A 19460-nucleotide genomic window follows, 5' to 3' on the forward strand; every position below is an offset into this window, starting at 1 on the left:
AATGTGACTTTCCATAAGGAAAGCAGAATTTCTAATGGTTTTAAAGCATCGATCCTTCCCTGAGAGGTTAGGCAAAAAGAAAAGCATTTAAGAAATCAGGAGACCAAGCCTGCTCACAAAGAAACCAAGGTCAGAAATGGTCTCATTTCAACGGAACAGAATCTAGCAGTAAAATTTCTACTTTCCTCTTCAATATTACTCTTCCTTTCCTTTTCTTCTCATGTGTCTACCATAGCTCTCGTCTCCCCAGAAGCTGTGATCTGCTGCCAAGATTTGTTCTGCTCTCTGTGTTATTTATGACCCTGTCGTGCAGCTTATCCATCCACGCTTTCCCAGTGGCCGGGCTGAGGATACTGATGTACTGAAGTGCTGCTCACAGAGTGCAGGGGGGCGGGCTCTGGAGGGACAAAGCACAGCCCTAGTTCTATTCAGGTGACAGCTGAGGTTAATCAAACGGTGGAATTATGGCAGTGAGTAAAGCAAGAGGCTTTAATTAATCTTTGAAAGATCGGGATTAGAATTTCTTTGTCTTAAATATTTTTTTGCTCTGCTCCATCTTCTGAAAAAATATCCTATCAAAGTTCTGTTCCCCTCCTTACCTTCTTGTTTTCTCCTTCAGGTCTTTCCATATGAGAAATGTCTCAGGCTGTTATATTTGCCAAAGGAAAAAAGAGTAATTTTTAGAAGCTACGTTCCAGAAGAGACTGTCCAAAACATTATCCAAAGACAGCAAATGTACATACATCCTTTACAGTCTCCATTTCCACATCCCTAACCACCTATGAAACAACATAAGAAGAGTGAAGAGTCAGCCAGGAGAGAAATGCTCTGTGTAGGATTTACTGTCAGTGTTACACGTGACGTCTCTGATTACAAACTAATTGAAGAGACATTCTGTCAAAAACTTGCCCTTTATTTAATGGGGATATAATCTGCATTTTATACTAATGCACTGTATGGAAAATATGAATGCTGTTCCTGGAAAGTGAGTTATGATCTCTCTCCAAATTGTGAGTAAATTTAGAGAGTATAATCAAATGCAGAAGTAATGTGTATCTGCAGACTCTGAAGATTCTACCTGCTTCTACAGATCTTTCAGTTCAGCTACAGACAGCAAGTGTGTTTAAACAAATTTAGCCACATTAATACCCCAATTAGATGATGCATATTTAAGTGATGTTTGTTTTAATTTCTGCATGATCTGGCTAAGGAAGAATGTGTCTTCAATAAATATGGCTGGCTTGGGACATATTCAATGAGAACAAATGCCAGATGCATCATCAAGAGCTTTGGGATATTTGTTTTTAGCATATGACCACAAGATGTGATGCATCTTAGCAAAACTTCCTACTTCACTCAACAATTATGCTCAGCTCTTTTGGTGTTGAAAGAAGCCATCCTGGACAGCATAATGGGAAACTTTCCTCCTTAGACTTGTGTCAAGCTACTTCAGGTTTTCTTTCCTTTTAAACCCCCTTTTTGCTTCTGTTTCTGTTAATATTTATCCCACTCAGAACATAGAATCATGGAATCATAGAATCCTGGAATGGCCTGGGTTGAAAAGGACCACAGTGCTCAACTACTTCCAACCCCCTGCTATGTGCAGGGTCGCCAACCAGCAGACCAGGCTGCACAGAGCCACATCCAGCCTGGCCTTGAATGCCTCCAGGGATGGGGCATCCACAAGCTCTTTGGGCAAAAACCATCCTTAGATCAACGTGCTAACAAGCCCAGATGCTGCTCCTTTTGCCTGCCTAAGTGTCTATCCAGTGACTGCTCCTGTGCCTGTCCAGGAGACGTGGAGGCAGGAAAGTGTGGGTTAAATTATGAGACCATCCCATCCCAACACACCAGTCAGAGGTGCTTCCTGGCCTTAGGAAGAGACTTCTGTAGGGATATGTCAGAATTGCTGCCTTTCTGAGCTATGATGGACAATCTGGAAAACACACTGAAGCTTTGAAGTAGTACCTAAGCACTTGTAGGAGGTAAGAGGAGTTTCTGAAGCACTGGATGTCACTGCTTGTTCTGGACAAAGCAATTCATTTTCACTTGTGAGATCCTAGCAGTTCTCTCGTAACGTATCTGCTAAACCAGCTGTGTACATATCAGTGGCTAAATGCTATCAGCAACAAAACTTTTGCTTGCATATAGAAGCACCTGTGCCTTGGCAGTATGAGCTCGATGCAGATGGCAGAAATATTATATAAAACAGTTCATGGAACAATTATCTACTTACTGTTACTGCAATAATTCATCATTTCAAGAATGAAGAACACTTTAAATTCCATACATAGCGTTAGAAAGGTAAAAGAAATAAGTGGCGACTGTTGGAAAGCATCAGCTGCAGATCTGTATGACTTCATGGATATATAGTTCAGTACAAGCTAAAAATATGAATTCCAAGGCAGTCCAAAAGGCAAAGCAACCCCAAAACCAGAACAAGGACTATAATCAAAAAACACATGCAGACCATTAACAGTTTTGAATGCCAGCAAAAATAAAAAATAAAATAAAAGTCCAGCTCACTATAATCAACATTTGGAAGAAAGGAGTTGCTCGGAGGATTAATGACAGAGCAGAAATTGTGTGAGTCAGTACAGAAAGTCCTATACATGAGATCCAGCATTCAAACAGAGAAAATGGAGAAACGAACTGGATCCAGTACCATAAGTCACTGTGCTTGTTCAAGAAAGCCAGAGAAGTAGCTTGACTTGGAGACTTGTATTGCAAAGCCTCTGAGACAAGGTCGGCTAAGCGTAGGTTAGCATGCCTCTAACAGAAGATACAGATTAACAAGGCAGAAGTCACAACAAATTGGGCAGGAGCTACCTTCTGGCTCCCTTTCTTTATGTGCAAGCAAATCAGCAGTTGTAAAAAAAAAAAATAATCTAAGCACACTTAGGTTTTAACACAGAGCTGCACCAGAAACAGCCAAGCAGTGACTCCTTGGCTCTGAGTGAGCTCTGAATTCCTTGCACCGACCTGAAGTTAGCTACACACCAATCCACTGTGAGTGAGTGGAACTGACTGACAGAGAATGACACTCCAGTCCTGCTTCACTAACATTTCTTGTTAGAAGCAAGATAATGCAGCTTTGTCTTCCAGAAAGTGTTTGAGTAAGTCAGAAAGAGCCCTTCTTCCTCATTCTGGGCCTCTCTCTGGGCTGGATTCCCACCTACATAAGAGAAATAGTTGGGGAGTCCCACAGGAGAAGTGACACTATTGCTGGGCCACAGGAAACGACCAAGTTAAAACAAATAAACCAGAACCAGGCAGCATCTTGCTATCCAGGAGATCTGGAATAGCAGAGGGGAGAGGGTGGAAGAATAGGGAAACAGAAAATGACAATGAAGGCAGGGAGCAGACCCAAGTTCTTCCCCAGAAGCTGGAAAGTAGAAAAAGCAGCCAACAAGAACTCCTGGTTAGGGCTGAAAAACAAGTGAAAGTGAGAGCTTTTCTCATCCTAGACTGCAGCCAAAAAACCAGGTTACCAACAGTCAAAGAAAAAATTAAAAAATAAAACAAAACACACAAAACCCTTCAAAATTGGCAGCAGAGGACTATCCATGCTCCTTGGCTCCATGTATGGCTGGGTGGAAGGGGTAAGAAGGAAACAGGGGACAAAGTGCAGCTTGGAGCCAAAATATTTTCCTTCTGAATGCTGCTAGCTCAGTGCCTCTGTGACTCTCAAATTCAACCCGTTACGCACTCCCCCATATAATCATCATAATAAATAGCTGTTTGCTTGCTCAGTGTATTCAACTTCCTTGCAGCAGGCCAAGCTCAACCCAGCACTAGCATTTCTTTCTGGGTTTTAACCAGGCTTGCCTAAAACCAAAGAAGCGTTGGTGTGATTTGTTGAGAAAGAATAAAAGCAAATGCACTCAAACCCCACAGTTTGTGGCTAAGTTCACCTCATGCTGCTGGTGGTGATATCACCATTACTTAACTTTTTTTAGGGCTTTCAAGATTGCTGTGGAAAAAGGATTTCAATTCTTCTGCTGGGCTTTAAGGGAGACACAAGTTCTTCCAATAACATTGTCCTTCCATTAAAAGAGAAAATCCTTTGTTATTCAAAGATGAAATTGTTGTTAGAGTTCTGTAATGTCAAAGTAAAGGCAGCCACCGTAATTAGGAGCCTTCCCCCGTTGCCAAAAACAGTGGGATTTTGGCCAAAACACAAAGATTACAAAGAAAATAACAGCCATGAGAAACTATGCTTTTCCAGCTGTCGTAACTTCTTTCCCTCCTTCATCCATGCCTTGCATGTATAGGTTTGCACAAGATCGTGGCCTCTCAGCAATCCTCTCTTTGGTGCGTTTTGTCCCAGTAGCCCCACTTCTGAGCCTTTCCAAGTTCTCTCATTTTTGATCTGGGAAAAAGCTGCAAGATCCCATTTCCTTCCACGTGAGGAGCATGACAAGTTGGAGGAAGATAGGAGGAGTGTCACTCATACTCTACAGCAGTCTTTGGGGACATCTTACCTCTAAAAGCAGGAAAATAAGTGAGACAAGCAGCCAATTAGAGGAGGATTTCCTTCAAGTGGAGTAGACATCAGCTGGAGAGATGGAACATCCCTCATTAAAACAAGACTGTTCCAGTGCTGCCGAAAATAACATCTCTTTCAAGAGCTGGCAACACCACACTTCCTTTCCCAAGCCACATTCAGCAGTACTCATAGCTCATCCTGAAAGTGCAATCATATTTCCCGAGATGCTCTGAGAAGTTCCCCAGAAGTGCTACAGAAAATCCCCAGCAGGGGTTGACACTGGGATTTTCAAAGATTTAGGCAACTCGAATAGGATTTGAGTATCTTTGAAAATGTCTTCTTAGCATCTGAAAGCATTATCGGGACCCTCAAATGATCAAGTACCTGGAGTACTGTGTCTAGATGTGGAGTCCTCAGGAGACACAAGGACCTGTTGGATACTGTCCAGAGGAGGGCCAATAAGATGATCCGAGGGCAGGCTGAGAGCTGGAGCTGTTCAGCATGGAGAAGACAAGGCTCTGTGGGGACCTGAGAGCAGCTTTTCAGTATCTAAATGGAGGCTACAAGAACTCTTTAGTGGGGTCTGATGTGACAGAACAAGGGGAAGTGGTTTCAGACAAAAAGAGGGGAGATTTAGACTGGATACAAGAAAGAAGTTTTCTATGGTAAGAGCACTGGCACAGGTTGCTCAGGGAGGTGGTAGATACCTCCTCCCCAGACAGACATTTGAGGTCAAGCTGAACGGGGCTCTGAGCACCTGACGGAGCTGTAGGGGTCCCTGTTCATTGCAAGGGAGTTGGATTAGATGGCCTTTAAGGGTCCCTTCCAACTCAGATGATTCTATAGAGAAGAAAAAGCACAGGAGAGACTTCAGAAAGAGTGTTAATGCACTGGCACAGGATGCCCAGGGAAGTGGTAGAGTCACCACCCCTGGAGGTGTTCAGGAAACACGGGCACGTGACACTAGGATTTGGTGGGTATGGTGGGTATGGGTTGACAATGGGCTAGATGATCTTAGACATCTTTTCCAACCTTGATGATTCTGTGATGCTACGATAAGTTTTCAGCTCTTCTAGAGCTGGTATAAGCAAGCATAAGCTTGCTCTGTGGATGAGGGTCTGTCGTGCGCTGCTCATCTGCCACATGGTCACAGGCCTTACAGAAGTTCTTATTTTCCTTGAAGTGCTGGCATCGGGAAGCACATCAGGCTCTCAGCTACCATTCTTGTATTGCTTCATATGTGATGTAAATCCTCCTTGCAGAATCAGAAAAACAAACTGGAATTTCAAAAGAAGCCTTGTAACTGAAAGAGAATGAAAATCTTGAATCCTGCCCCCGGGCTCCTCACCTGATCTTCCAGGGACAGAGTTGTGAATGGTTAAATGCCTGGAGGTGACTGTTCAAACCAGACTGCAGAACCAACTGCAAAGCAAGAGCCGTAGCTATGAACTTCTCACCACTGGTAAACTACAGTAGTTCAGGTGACCAAGCAGAGTAACATAATCCACAGACAGCTACAGGAAGGAAACGCGTTTTTTGTGTTGATGACACCGAACGTTTAGTTATGAAAGACTGGGGAGGAGGGAGAAGAGCAGGGAATTTCCATCGAGAGTGCCAAGATGTAATGAATGCCATGTTAGGGACCATTTATACACGATGAAATTCATTCCTACGCCGAGAGCTGGCATAAAGTTACATACCACTGAGTTTGCTGGTAAGCAGCAGAAGGAATGAATTTCATTTAAGGAGTGATGTTCCAGATTCCTGGATGCGACTCGCAGGACGGCTGCACTCAGGAGTGAATGAAGCACTGTGCAGCAGAACCTCAGCAAGCCTTGAAATGAATTCTGCTCTGACCTAACTCAAACCACAGACTTGAAATTCTGATGATTCAGAAATTTTCAGCTCGCACCAGGAGTTCTTGCAAAATATTTGGAAACTGCAGGAAGCGTTTAATGGTCTCCCTATGTGAAGGAAAGGAATCCTGACCTGTTGTCTTTATGATTCCTGTTCTTATGAGTGATAATTTTAGAAGGAGATAATTAAGCCCATGTGGCCATTATTCTAAGGTTGCTAAAAGAATAACAAGTGACCTGGCTTGGTGCTTTCTGCGCTATCAGGACTTGCAGGAGAATGCTTTCAGGGCCAGACCGTCCTCCCAGGCATATCCACAGCCCCCCAAGCCTTGTGTGCAGTAGAGGAGATTAAGCCAACCCACTGGAGAAGCTTATCTGCAGAGCAATACATGGAACAAGAGAAGTCAGGACCTTATAAGGACATGTGCCTTTTCTAGCCAAGAGTGAAAAGTTTGGATTTCAAAAAAGACCAAGAACATGAATCAGAATTGAATCAGAATATCCATGGCTAAAGCAGAGGTTTAGAACGTCCTTACTCCTTACTGGGATGCAAAAAGCATGGAAAGGTTATTATAAATTCAGGGTGATCTCATCCTAAGAAAGACTTCAGGTGAATCTTTCTTTCATTGCTGTTAGCTCAAGGGATGAACGAACAGAAGGACAGACAAAAGAGTCACATCCATTTCCCAAAATAACTTAAGAGACATCTCAGAAAGTCTAACAGCATGCAATATAATGACTACTGCATGGTTGTGTCATAATTACTGTCAGAGATTCCTTTAGAAGTGAAACCAGACTGTTTCAAATTTTGTTGAAATACGACTCCTTGGATTATTTCTGGCTGCTAATAAATGATGGCTGTGCAAGAAACTAATTTGAGAATCACTGAAAATTATTACTTTGTTTTGTACGCTTCCAGTAATGTTTTCTTAAATAAGATTCTTACATTTGTTCCCCTATTTGTGTAAGCAGTGCTGTGGTAAGCATTAGACACAGTCACACACTTGTTAACACTATTTCTCAGTCTTCAGACTGAATAGCGTTTTCATTTTTGTGTAAGCACTCACATTGTCCTGGAAGACTTAGGTGCAATGCAGGATGACAAAAGACATAAATGAGGTCAACAGTTGACCATGCAGAGTATATCCAGTATATACACACTATGAATGCCATTATAAAAATAGTTTCTAAAAGCAGCAGGCTGGAAATTGGGTCACTAAAAGCCGCATGCTTGAAATGGATCTAGAAGTCGCATCTCTTTGGAACAGTCACCCTTTCCTTATGCTTGAGGAGAGCTGGTAGGTGGCACGTACCCGGATCTTCAGAGGTCAGAAACACCCCAAAGTGCCCTTTGGTTCTGTTTGTACAGCACCTAGCACCAAGGAGGAGTCTTCCTCCACAGGGAAGACAGCTGGTTGCACCCACATGTTTGTTTGTTCCACCACAGCCAGTTCATTCTGGGTTACCTTCCACTTTAAGCGTATCTCCTGGAGTGATTTTTCTTTACCATAATCCTCCTAGGCTTGAAGGCTCCTCATCACCTTTTCCTTCATTACATCAGTTGTGCTTAATTAGCAGCTCTCAGCAGTGGGATTTGCTCACACAGCCTGTCCGTAAGAAGCACATCCCAGTTAGAAACGATCATACCTTCTCACAGCGTTCTCCTCAGGGTGGGTTCATCAAGAATTCCAGAGCTGCTTTAAGCTGTCATTACAGGACAACGCTTCCTATCTCCAGTCTCAAAAAAGCAGGAAAAATCTCTGAAAGCAGGTTCTCATCATGATGATGTGTTCCATTTCTAAAGCTCTCCCTTGCTATGGTGGCACTGGTTATGTGATTATATTGAGGGGTACTGTGTCTCTGACAGCTAAAAAAAATGCAACACGGTAGATTTAAAAATAAAAATTAGACAAGATGGGAATTGGCTCACCACAGCTCACCTCAATCGCCAGGTCAGGTTTCAATTTCCAGGAAGCTTTCAGCAGGGAAGCTTGTGTTAAAGAACCTGTGGACATTTGTCATGGAGAGGAATAGAAATTTCTTTGAGAACACACAACCTGCCATTCCAACTCAGGGCTTTCTGGGAACAAAGCACATGCTGGGGATGCGCTGCCTATTGAACATCTTCATCCCTATTGAACATCTTCATCCCAAGCAGATTATGACTTGCTTTTCAGTGCAGGTCATACAATCAGCATGCTTTAAGAGGAAGCTATTTAGAGCTCGGTGCCCATTTTGGTGAAGAACTTTCATGGAGATTCAGGAATGTTCAGTGCAAGACAGTACTTCATGTCCACGTTTGTCAGAGTTGTTTCATTAGGTTGGGAACCAGAGCGGACTATTAGATCAATAACCCCTTTGCAAAGACAGAGGGTATCACGAAAACAGTCAGCAGAACAATCTTTCTATATGATCTGAGCTTGAGCTCTGGTCCAAGCAGTGCACCAGGACAGGGTGTGCTGCAGTAGTGCTATGTGGTGCTCTCCCCATCAGCAGCTTCCTGCCTTTAGGGCCACAGTTGCACACTCTGCTTTGGGACTTCCCTTCGAAGCAGGGAAAAGAGACACTCCTTAACGCAGGAGAGATGGCAGTGGGAACGAGACGGGCAAAAGAGCGTGACACACTTTGTATGCGACTTGCTCAAGTGAGATTGTAACGGCGAAGACCCCGTGTAGTTCAAAGGGGTGTAAAACCTGGCTCTAACAAAAGAAAAGCTCCCAAAAAGAGGTGGGGGGGAAGCCATTTTGTCAGGGCAAACGCCCCGCAAAACGGCACGGCCGCTCCCCCTCTGCGCACCCCGACCCTTTGTGGCTGCCGGCGGGGCAGAGCCTCGTTCTGCTCGGCGGGGCGGTGGCGGTCCCCGTCCGTCCCCCGGTGGCTGCGAGGGCCAATGGGCTCCGGGGCGGCGGCGGCTGCTCACCCCCCCGCGCCGCCCGTCCTATATAGCGCCCGGGCGGCGGCGCTGCCCCGACCGTCGGGCTGCCTGCGAGCGGCCCCGTTCCCCACTCAGATCTCGGCGCCGATCCCCGCGCCGTTCTCCGAGCCGTGCCGAGGATGCCGGGCCGCGGCGGTTTGCGGCTGGCGCTGCTCGCCCTCTGCCTGGGGGCGGCGGCGGCGGCGGCTGCGGGAGGGGGCGAAAGGCAGCGGCGCGGAGGGAAGAACCGGCGGCAGGCGCAGACCGCCTCGGTGCCGCAAGCCACCCCCGCGCAGGGCAAGCGTGAGTACCGGCACGGGCTGCGGGGCTGGAGCGGGGGCTGGCCAGCTCCGTGTCCCCGACGCGGGTGGGGGTCCGCGGTGCTGCTTGGGCTGGTCGTGCCCTGCCCGCGCCCTCGGTGAGACCAAACTTTGCTTTCTTTCCCCTCCCTCCCCCCTCCGCAGAGACCTGCTTTGACAATGGACGGTACTACCAGATAAACCAGCAGTGGGAGCGCATTTACCTGGGGAACACGTTGGTCTGTACCTGCTACGGTGGAAGCAGAGGGTTTAACTGCGAAAGCAAACCCGAACGTAAGTTGGTGTTTTAGCTGCAGTGGCTTTTGGTGCAGATTGAGTTACAGCGAGCAGTCCGGGTTTGTAGCTGGAGTTTGGTCCTTAGGGTCAGCTAACGGATCTACTCTCAATTACACTGAAGATCTGGCTTGGGATTTTAAGAAATGCTTTTCATTAGAGAGGGGCCTGCCACCAGAACCCCAAGCCAAACATCACTCATCTCTCTGGAGGATTGGATCTAAACATTAACTTTGGAGCCAACCTCTTCCTTATAATGAACTGAACCGACTCCGCTCGCACGGGGAAGCTCAAATCTGGAGTCGCTTTGCAGCTCTGGCTCCGTGCAGTTTGATCGCTTCACCCCAACTTCTCATAGCTGTGCGGTGTCGTCAGCCTGTTTAAAAATATTTCAGCTTACAACTTTCCACAGCCCCCCAGCCTGTGCTGTGAGCGTTCCATCATTGAGTGTAAAATGAGATTGTTTAGTCTTCTGCAGTAAAAGTTTAGGTAACTGAAAAAACTTTAAACGCGGCGTCTGCTGGAAGATGCGTCTCTCTGGAATACAGCGTGGTTTAGGTAATCAGATGTGTGCTATCTGTATTTGGTCTCGAGCCATTGGTTTGCTGTAATTCCTTTATCTTGCTCTGGAGATGCAAGAGAGAAACTGGCTTCCTGGCTGATAACGTTCATGTAAGACAGATGGGAGCATCTCAGAGATCTGTTAGGCGAGACTTGAGTAAAGCACTTCTAGGGTATTTCAAGGAGTGCTCAGTCCCCTTGCTCCTCCATAAAAAAAGAGTTTATTCTACATTTTCTTCCTCCCCAGGTATTCCCAAGTTTTACCTTTCCAAAGTCCAGTAGCGCACTTAGCTTCATTTGTCTGGTAGTGAGGTCCACAACATTGTTCTGTTGGAGACCTCAAGTTGTTTGACAGAGCTGCTACAACCCTTCGGTAATCACATAGGCTTGGGCAAGTGTGAACAGGTCACAAGCGGGCCCCTTTGACTTCGGCGGGGCTGCTGCAGAATTCAGGATTAATGCACTCAAAAGAAGTGGATTAGCATGTCAAAACCCACAGCTTCTGGGGAATATTTGCTCCCCTCTGAGTTCTGTACTGTTGCACTTCAAACAGTTGGGGTTGATCCTTTAGGGCGTGCCAGCCCAGGTGCCATGCTCAACCCCTGGCTCGCTGTGGGAGGGAAGCTGTGGTTGTTCAGCAGCATGGAGACCCTGAGGGGGTTAATTTTGCCCCAGTTCCTTTCTGTTGTTCCACCACAAGAAGAAAGAGGAGGCTGATACTCCCCCAGCAAAAGAGAGCGTCCATGTGAGGAGGTGAAGAACATGCATTTTTGTTGACAGTACAGTTACTAAAGTGGTTTCATGAAGTTCATTTTTCTTCTTTTATAGCTGAAGAGACTTGCTTTGACAAATACACTGGATCCACTTACCGAGTAGGGGAGACTTACGAGCGCCCCAAGGACTCCATGATCTGGGACTGTACTTGCATTGGAGCTGGACGTGGGAGAATCAGCTGCACCATTGCCAGTATGTAACCAAGAGCCTGTTACTAGAGCTCATTCCTTTTTGTCACATTTTCCAGAGCCATTTTCACAATTCTTCCAGTGCCTATTAGCTAGAGCTAGGGGGATTTGATCCAAAGCGCATTAAAATCTTGTAAGTGAAAGTCCCTGCCCCATGTATGTAAACTTTAAAAACCAAACTCCTCATCTGCTTAAGAGGTGTAAAGTCCTATGTGTAAAAACAGGCCAGGATGACTGCTAGTGTCCAGCCATACATGTTAGTACATTTAATATACACAGGAATGTCTTGCATCTTCGCAGACACGTTTTTCCAGTCAAAATATACTTGCATAAACATCAGGGTCTAGTCTGCTATCGAGTCGAAATTACCCTGTAAACATTAATAGGGATATTCAAAATATTGAGCACTTGGAAGCCATTCCCTTTAGCCTCTAAAAACATCATGCCAACCCTGGTCTCAAAGGGAACAAGGGTTTGATATCCGTTGAGTCAGCTCTGTGCTTCTGCAATTTTATTTTTACCTGTCTGCCCCATGCTTGTTTCTTTCTGCACAGCTTTCCCTTTCACATCTGTCTCTGTCTGGAAATCCTTTCCGTATTGAGTCACTGAATTGTTCACAATTTCCCTTCAGTTCATAATTAGACTTTCTCTGAGTGCAGATGAAGTTTTCTGTGTGTCAGTTCCTTTAGTCTGAGATTTCAAAGTCCCTTAGGCACCTTTGGAAAAAGTCTTACAGCTATTCAGTTTCTTGTTTAAGACACAGTGCTGAGTCCAACAGCATTGCCACAAAGGGCTCAAAAGTCAGCCATCATCATAGCATGGAAAGAAATGCATCAAATATAGCTGGAGCCCTTTGGAATGTACTGGCATTTGATTGAGCAGGGATGATAAGTGTTGTAAGAAAAGAAAGAGTCAGTAAGGAAATTACAAACATAAGGGCAGTCTCATTTCTTCATCATCAGCCTGGTTTAGGGCTCACTGGAGAGTCTCATTGACTGCGACTGGATTGGAATCAATCTTTACAACTCTTAGATTGCCTGCTTTCATAAATGAGCCAATGAAACATTTTAGTGGCTTCTAATAAACGACCAGACGTGTGCTTCTTTCCTTGGAAGAGGATCTTGTTTGCTAACTGCTGTTCACTGCATTTCCCTTCCAGGGCCTAAGCTGAGCAGTGGGACCCAAACACCTCAGGCCCACGAGGTGTGAGTAGACTGGGAATTGGCCTTTTGGGGCAGGATTTTTAAACCCAGGAGGAGCAATGTCACCAGGGCATTACCTTTTCCTCCGCACGCTGGCCTGGCTGCCACATGCCTCATGCTGTGTGGGGATGGCTGTCAGTGTGCGTCTCCCTGTCTGCGCAAGATGGAGGCGAACCCTCATGAGGATGAGGCGTCTCCTCGAGCCCTGCTAGCCCCGTTTCAACAGTCAGCCTTGTCTGCGGTTTGAAACCTGGCAGTGCTTACCTGAGGAGAGAGGACAGGGCTTGGAGGGGCTGAGGTGGCGCCAAGGGAAAAATGGCGCCCTCTGAGGAAAAGGGCGGCCGCCATTTTGCAGCATGAAAGAGGCAGCCGTGATCGGCCCTTCTCCTCACCTTCTTCCTCCTTCCTTCACCTCTGCCGTGATCAAACCTTTTCCTTCTCCCCGTGAAGGCCGCACAGCCCCGTGGTGCTGGCTGTGGCGGTGCTCCTCACCTCAGCTCCCCTCTCTCCCACCCTCAGATCGCTGCCATGAGGGCGGCAAGTCCTACAAGATCGGCGATACCTGGCGTCGGCCTCACGAGACGGGCGGCTATTTGCTGGAGTGCGTGTGCCTGGGCAACGGCAAGGGCGAGTGGACCTGCAAGCCCTTGGGTAAGTGATGGCTTTGTCCTCCCTCAGCTGGGCTGTCTCTGGTTCCATAGGGGGCACAAACACTGACCTTTTTGTCTCCCTCAGCTGAGAGGTGCTATGATAACACGGCCGGGACGTCCTATGTGGTGGGCGAGACCTGGGAGAAGCCCTACCAGGGCTGGATGATGGTGGACTGCACCTGCCTGGGGGAGGGCAGCGGCCGCATCACCTGCACTTCCAGAAGTAAGATGAACCACGTTACTGTCAATATGCTGTTGCTTTAGCACTTGCAAAGCAGACTGGCCTTGTAAAATCCAAAATCTCGCTGCTTTGCCTGGCTTCTGCTTGAATTTTGCCTGGAACGGGCTCTGCTGTGGAGCCGTCAGTTTACAGCAGTCTCCTCAAGAGAAGTTGAACTTTGTACCTTCCACCTCTGTTGGGCAAGTTTTGAGGAGCTCTTTAAATTGCCTCCCATTCAGTTGCCTTGGGAAACACAGATAATAGCTTTCTGCTGATGTAAACAGCAGACCTGTAAGGAACTAAAACTCTGAGGAGGCCTGGGATTAAAACTGAGTATCTGGAGAGGCTTGGTTGAGAAACAAGCCATAAAAAACAGACCAGCCTTCCCAATATCAAGTCTGTTAGAACACATGGGGAAATATCATTAGCTGTCAAACAGGAACGAATAAAACAGGATGCGTTGTTTGTGAATTTGAGGAGATATTATTACTAATAAAAATGATTTGGCAGTATCTTTCCTCCCATAACTCAGGTCTGCATTGCTGTGTTGTAGGGAAATTGTAATATAATGACCTGTTCATTTTTCATTTTATTTCTCGAATGTAATTAAATATATAAGTTTGAATTTGCGTATGTTAGATGATAGCTGCAGCCCAGAAAGTGTCGTTATGCTTCAGAATACATGCTGTTAGGTATCTTTTATGGCCAGAGTTTTCTAGAATCACTGCTGAATTCTGAGGGGACATTTCAGCTTTTCATTGCCTAATTGGAAAATCTGGATATCTGTAAGACAGGTTGCATCCCCAGCCCCTTTCCCACACACACATTTGCTGAATTACTTTCTGAATGCTTGACACCAATTTTCTGATAAATTACTCAGTTTTTGGTCATTTTAAGCAATGAATTAGTAACGTGTTCTCCACATTGATATTTTATTCTGAGTGCTGTTTTAGTGGCAGGCTGGGGTGATGCATACGTCCTTCCACAGTTCTTCATAAATCCATGTGCATTGATCCGTGATTATATTTGAGCCACTGTATCAAGTTCTCCTTGAATGAGAGCATAAAACACGGTAATGGAAGAACTAGTTGATCCTTGTGTATCTGGCATCCAGACAAAAGTAGTTTGTTACATTGTCCTTTGAACCTGTTTATTCAATTCAGTGGGGGCTGCGAGTTAATAAAGACAACGGGGAGATTTAGGAAGTCTGATACTGCTGTTATGACGAGAGCAGCTGGTATTAACTTTACTGACAGCTTTCCAAACACTTCTTTTGGAAAAAGTGGTATTTAACGTGTTGCCCTCCAATAGGTTCTGGTTTATTCCTGCTGAGCAAGGCATTGAAACAAGTTGATTTATTTTTACCATCAGGATTTTTGTGGTCTCTCAGCCTATGCAGTTTAACACAGGTTTTAGAGTATATAGGGCTTGTAATAGTGGGCTGCAAGAAAGGTTGGCTCTCAATAAAGGCTTTAAACTATCAGCACGTTCGATGGTGTAGATGTTTCAGTACTATCAATAGCACAGTGAAGCCATCCAATGCAGAAATATCTAATAATCATGTTCCTTGTACAGATAGGTGCAATGACCAAGACACCAAGACTTCCTACAGAATTGGAGACACTTGGAGCAAGAAGGACAACCGGGGGAACTTGCTTCAGTGCATCTGTACTGGTAACGGCAGAGGTGAATGGAAATGCGAAAGGCACACATCCCTGCATACAACTAGCACTGGTAAGTGGGACATGGAGCAAAGTAGGGTCAGGAGCAATGAATGGCGTGCTTGAAGTGGCTAGGAGATGGTGCTGAATTGCACCGTCCTACTTTTGTTATGTAGCAAACTTGTCAGAGAAAGACCAGCAGCACAGAGGGTTAGAATTCAGGAGATGCTCCTTGTTTGTGCTTGTGTAGGTAAAATTAATTACACTTGGCTTCCTTGCACAGCTGGGGCTTGCACATACAGATGTGATTGCCTGCACAATCACTGTGCAGTAAACCACATGTAGAACCGTGCATCTACAGGAAATATCTACTAGCTTTGTTTTAAAAACACGGCATTTTGAGTTAGTGTTTGAACTTCATGTATTTGCCTCAGGGTAACTGCCTTGAAATGCCCTTAATTTAAACTCCACTGAGACCATCTGGTTTCTTTGACAAGATAAATGCGTCTACTAATGGTTAGGCTTTAAAAAACAGAAATGCCAAAGTATGTATACAATGCAGTTTAGTGCACGTAGATAGTTTGTAATTTTGGTATGAAATATTACCTGCTTTATAGATAATCTATTTCCTGCCCAAGGCTTAACAAAGTCTTTACCTTCTGAGTTCTTTTTGCCATTTTCTTCTGGTGTCTGCAGTAAAGCTTTTGTTTTTCTACAGAAACGACACTGACATTTTCTTGATTAATGACTTTTAACTCATTAGCACCAGCAGGTTAGCTTCAAACTCTCAGAAGGTACGAACTTCAAAAGGCATATCACTTCAATGGTGTCAGTGTTCTGCTTACTGCACCTCAGCAGACCTGAATTTGTGAAGACTGCCGTGGGAATCTTTAGCAAAAACATCCATAGTATAGGCAGACAGCCAGTGTTATTTTTCTTCTTCAGTGAAAAAATCAAAATGAATCCTACCCTTGTTTATTTGGCTTTTTTTTGTTTTCTCTCCCTGCTTTATCAGTACTTCTTTGTTGTCTGAGCAGTTGGCCATCTTAATCCTTTATAAAGCAACTCAAAGGTGGTAGAAACCAGAGTCTATCATTAGCAGGAGAGAGGGTTGTTCTTTTAATTTTGAAGTTTACCAAATGGAATAATTAAAATGTGTCTAGGGAGGTCAAGAGTGATGTCTTCGATCTGATGCAGTGCGTAGCAGTTTGTCTCAGCATTTAATTGAAGCATTCTGTTCTTCAGCTCTGCATGTGACGTCTCACTTCTCTCCCATGTTCTACTGCAGGATCTGGCTCTCCCAGCTTCACAAATGTACAGACAGCGTTGTACCAGCCTCAGCCTCAACAGCCCCAACCTCAGCCACATGGCCACTGTGTAACTGATAACGGAGTGGTGTATTCTGTGGGTATGCAGTGGCTGAAGACGCAGGGCAGCCAACAAATGCTTTGTACTTGTCTGGGCAATGGAGTCAGCTGCCAGGAAATAGGTATGAGTTTTTGTTCAGTGCCTGCTCTGTCCAGTGAGATCTGTGGTTTTGTTTTGATGGGGAGTTTCTTTGTATGTGTATCATAGGTCTGCTAAAAAGAACATACTGGAAAAAGATGCAAGAGGTGAAGAAATAAATAGTTGCTTTGGTTACTTGCAGCCTGATTCTGTAGGGCAGAAATATTTCCCAGTGAGTTATATATATAACACTGCTGAGGCCCATGGGGAACAGCATTCATAATTTTATTCAAACCAAGCTGCAGTAATGTATGTTTAGAAAAGAATGTAGAGGAATGACACAGCTGTGGGACTAAGTCTTCTCTTGGTGTGTATTGGCCCAAGTCCATGGCAGTCATTGTGGGTTCATAGCAGCCAGTGATTTGACCCAGAGGGGCTGTTGCTGTTTTAGAGCCCTAAGATTTGGGGATTGCTTTAAGCTGGAGTCTAATCCTGTACTTCTTTTTATTTCAAAGCTGTGACCCAAACATATGGTGGCAATTCTGATGGAGAACCCTGTGTTCTGCCTTTCACCTACAACGGGAGGACTTTCTACTCCTGCACCACTGAAGGCCGCACAGATGGGCACCTCTGGTGCAGCACCACTTCCAACTTTGAGCAGGACAGGAGATACTCCTTCTGTACTGAGCAGAATGGTGAGTCCTTCTCAGAGGGTCTTCACAAGCACGTGGCCTTCGTGGAGGAAAGAACAAAAGCATGTAGCTGTCTGAACAGTCCCGGCAGTTGGAGGGACTCTAGGCATGCCTTAACAGCAAGGCAGTTATGTGAATGGAGGGCTGTCTGGACACAGAGCATTTTTACGTTCTTGGCATCGTTGGAGGGTGCTCAGGGTGACACAGGTGTAGCCTTTGAGTCATGTCCTCTGTTCTTCAGGCTGGCCATAGAGCATGAATACTTAGTCAAGACAGAGCTTTGGCTCGAAGGATATGTGGACTTTGTCTCTACTTGGCTGAATTGCTACAGCATTGCCCATATTAGGTTGCAAAGAAGAGGGTATCCATAGAGTACAACTTGTGCAGTTCTCTGTCACTGCCTCGCTAGTGACTATCTGGCCAGGTTGCCATATATAGCAGCAATCTTAATGTGATTTGTAATTGCTGTGATCAGAAGCTGGTGTATGACTAACGCAGCAGCATTCCTGCATCTGTGGATGGTCAGTGTTCCCTTCACAGCACAAATCTACCTGTGTGGTTGTACTTCCTGGAAAGCCCATCGGGCATCTGTGGAGCAGTATCCAGGCAGGCTTCTCTGCAGTCTGACCTGAGAGAGAATTTTTCACATTCCAACACAAAATTACTGCTTCTTACACTGTACAGACTTTTAAACTGCTCTTCCACCTCATTTTTTTTTTAATGACAAGCCTTTCTGCACAGCACATACAATACTCTTTCTTTTTGAAAAACAAAACAAACCCAACAAATACAAAGCTAAAAAACCTGGTCCCTTGTCCACATATGGACATGCACACACATTCTTGCTTTAACGAGGCTTCTTGTGGTATTCTGTGGGGATTAAGAAATATTGATATAGCTAAAAACCTCAGCAAATGCCTCCTTGTTCTCTATTATTTGTAAACCAGAGTTGTACAAGAGGTGAATAGTTTACATAGATTACAGCCCTCTTTCCACTGATGCTTGCAAAACACGAAGCTTTCAACCTGCTGAGAGTTTCTGACTTGTCCTGTTGCTCATAAATGAATTGTAACCCTTTCCTGACATCCAGGATTTTTCTTTAAGCCAAAGGGCACAGTTGAGTAATAGTCTCAGTGAGATAATACAGATATGCTGAGAACTGTGGGGTTATTTGATTCTCTAGACTTTGGTACAAAGGGTCTGCAAAGCCGCTTCCCAAACACTGTGAGCTTTAGTTTTCCATATTCCCCAGGAAATCCCATGGCTGAGTCCAGCAACTCTTTCCAAAGCAATGTTTGAACTGAACTGACCTCGTGCAAGGCTTATATTTCCAGATCTGAATTAATTAAATCCAATAAAAGAGGCTAGTGAAGAATACCATACAGAGCACACATGGGAAAAACAGTGCTAGAGGTTTGTTTTTAAAGCTGTTCTCTGCATGCTATGGGAGAGCGTAGGTTTGATTTGCATCTGTTTCCTTTTCATCTCCAGTTTTGGTCCAGACACGTGGTGGCAATTCCAATGGTGCTCTGTGCCACTTCCCTTTCCTGTACAACAACCGCAACTATACCGACTGTACTTCTGAGGGACGGAGAGACAACATGAAGTGGTGTGGAACCACTGAGAACTATGATGCCGACCAGAAATTTGGCTTCTGCCCTATGGCTGGTAAGAATGAGAACCGTAAAGGGATTATAATTGCTTGCACGTAGCTCTTTGAGCTGGAAAGTAAGGAGCTGTCTGTCGTTGGTCAGTTACTGACGACTTCCAGTGAGCTTGCATCCAGGCCCAAAAACCTTGAAGGAATTTCTGAAGCTTTTTGTCCCGTTTTCCTCCCAGCTAATCACTTCTAGTGAGGACTCAGGAAAAAGCTATTTTTGTTCCTCATTTGCTGCAAGCTAGGCATGTTTTTCAGCTGGTACAGAGTGTTGTAAGTCCATTAAGAAACATTGAACTATGTTGCTTGATAGCAAGTGATTTTTTTTTATCTTGCATCTGCCAAAGCTTCTCCTTCATGGCTCATCACTTCCTCTTACGTGATGTGTGGTTAGGAATATGTCTGCACTATGTTGTGGTCCATTTCTCCATTCCATGCACATCTCTGATCTCCAACTCGTGGAGTTCTGAAATGAAAGGCGTTGTGATTAACGGCAGTGCAGCTCTTAAACAGCTTGATGAACACAGCTCTTCCAATGGCTATGTTCATATAACAGG

At 45.1% G+C, this 19460-nt stretch overlaps 1 protein-coding gene across 3 annotated transcripts in view; it reads left to right on the forward strand.

The window, feature by feature from the left end:
* Nucleotides 1–9384: 9384 nt before the first annotated feature.
* Nucleotides 9385–19460, forward strand: part of FN1 (fibronectin 1) — a 49423-nt gene continuing 39347 nt past the window's right edge. For all 3 annotated transcript variants that reach the window (XM_042822140.1, XM_042822138.1, XM_042822139.1), the window contains exons 1-9: nucleotides 9385–9562; nucleotides 9724–9852; nucleotides 11242–11379; nucleotides 13097–13228; nucleotides 13313–13450; nucleotides 15023–15181; nucleotides 16397–16597; nucleotides 17070–17249; nucleotides 18738–18914. In XM_042822140.1, the coding sequence (XP_042678074.1) occupies nucleotides 9400–9562; nucleotides 9724–9852; nucleotides 11242–11379; nucleotides 13097–13228; nucleotides 13313–13450; nucleotides 15023–15181; nucleotides 16397–16597; nucleotides 17070–17249; nucleotides 18738–18914 (1417 nt within the window). In that variant the 5' untranslated portion in view covers nucleotides 9385–9399. The remainder of the gene's footprint in view (nucleotides 9563–9723; nucleotides 9853–11241; nucleotides 11380–13096; nucleotides 13229–13312; nucleotides 13451–15022; nucleotides 15182–16396; nucleotides 16598–17069; nucleotides 17250–18737; nucleotides 18915–19460) is intronic.

The sequence above is a fragment of the Centrocercus urophasianus genome, unplaced genomic scaffold (genome assembly GCF_019232065.1).
Source record: "Centrocercus urophasianus isolate 14NV4802_14NV808 unplaced genomic scaffold, USGS_Curo_1.0 seq_20, whole genome shotgun sequence".
Classification (NCBI taxonomy): Eukaryota; Metazoa; Chordata; class Aves; order Galliformes; family Phasianidae; genus Centrocercus; species Centrocercus urophasianus.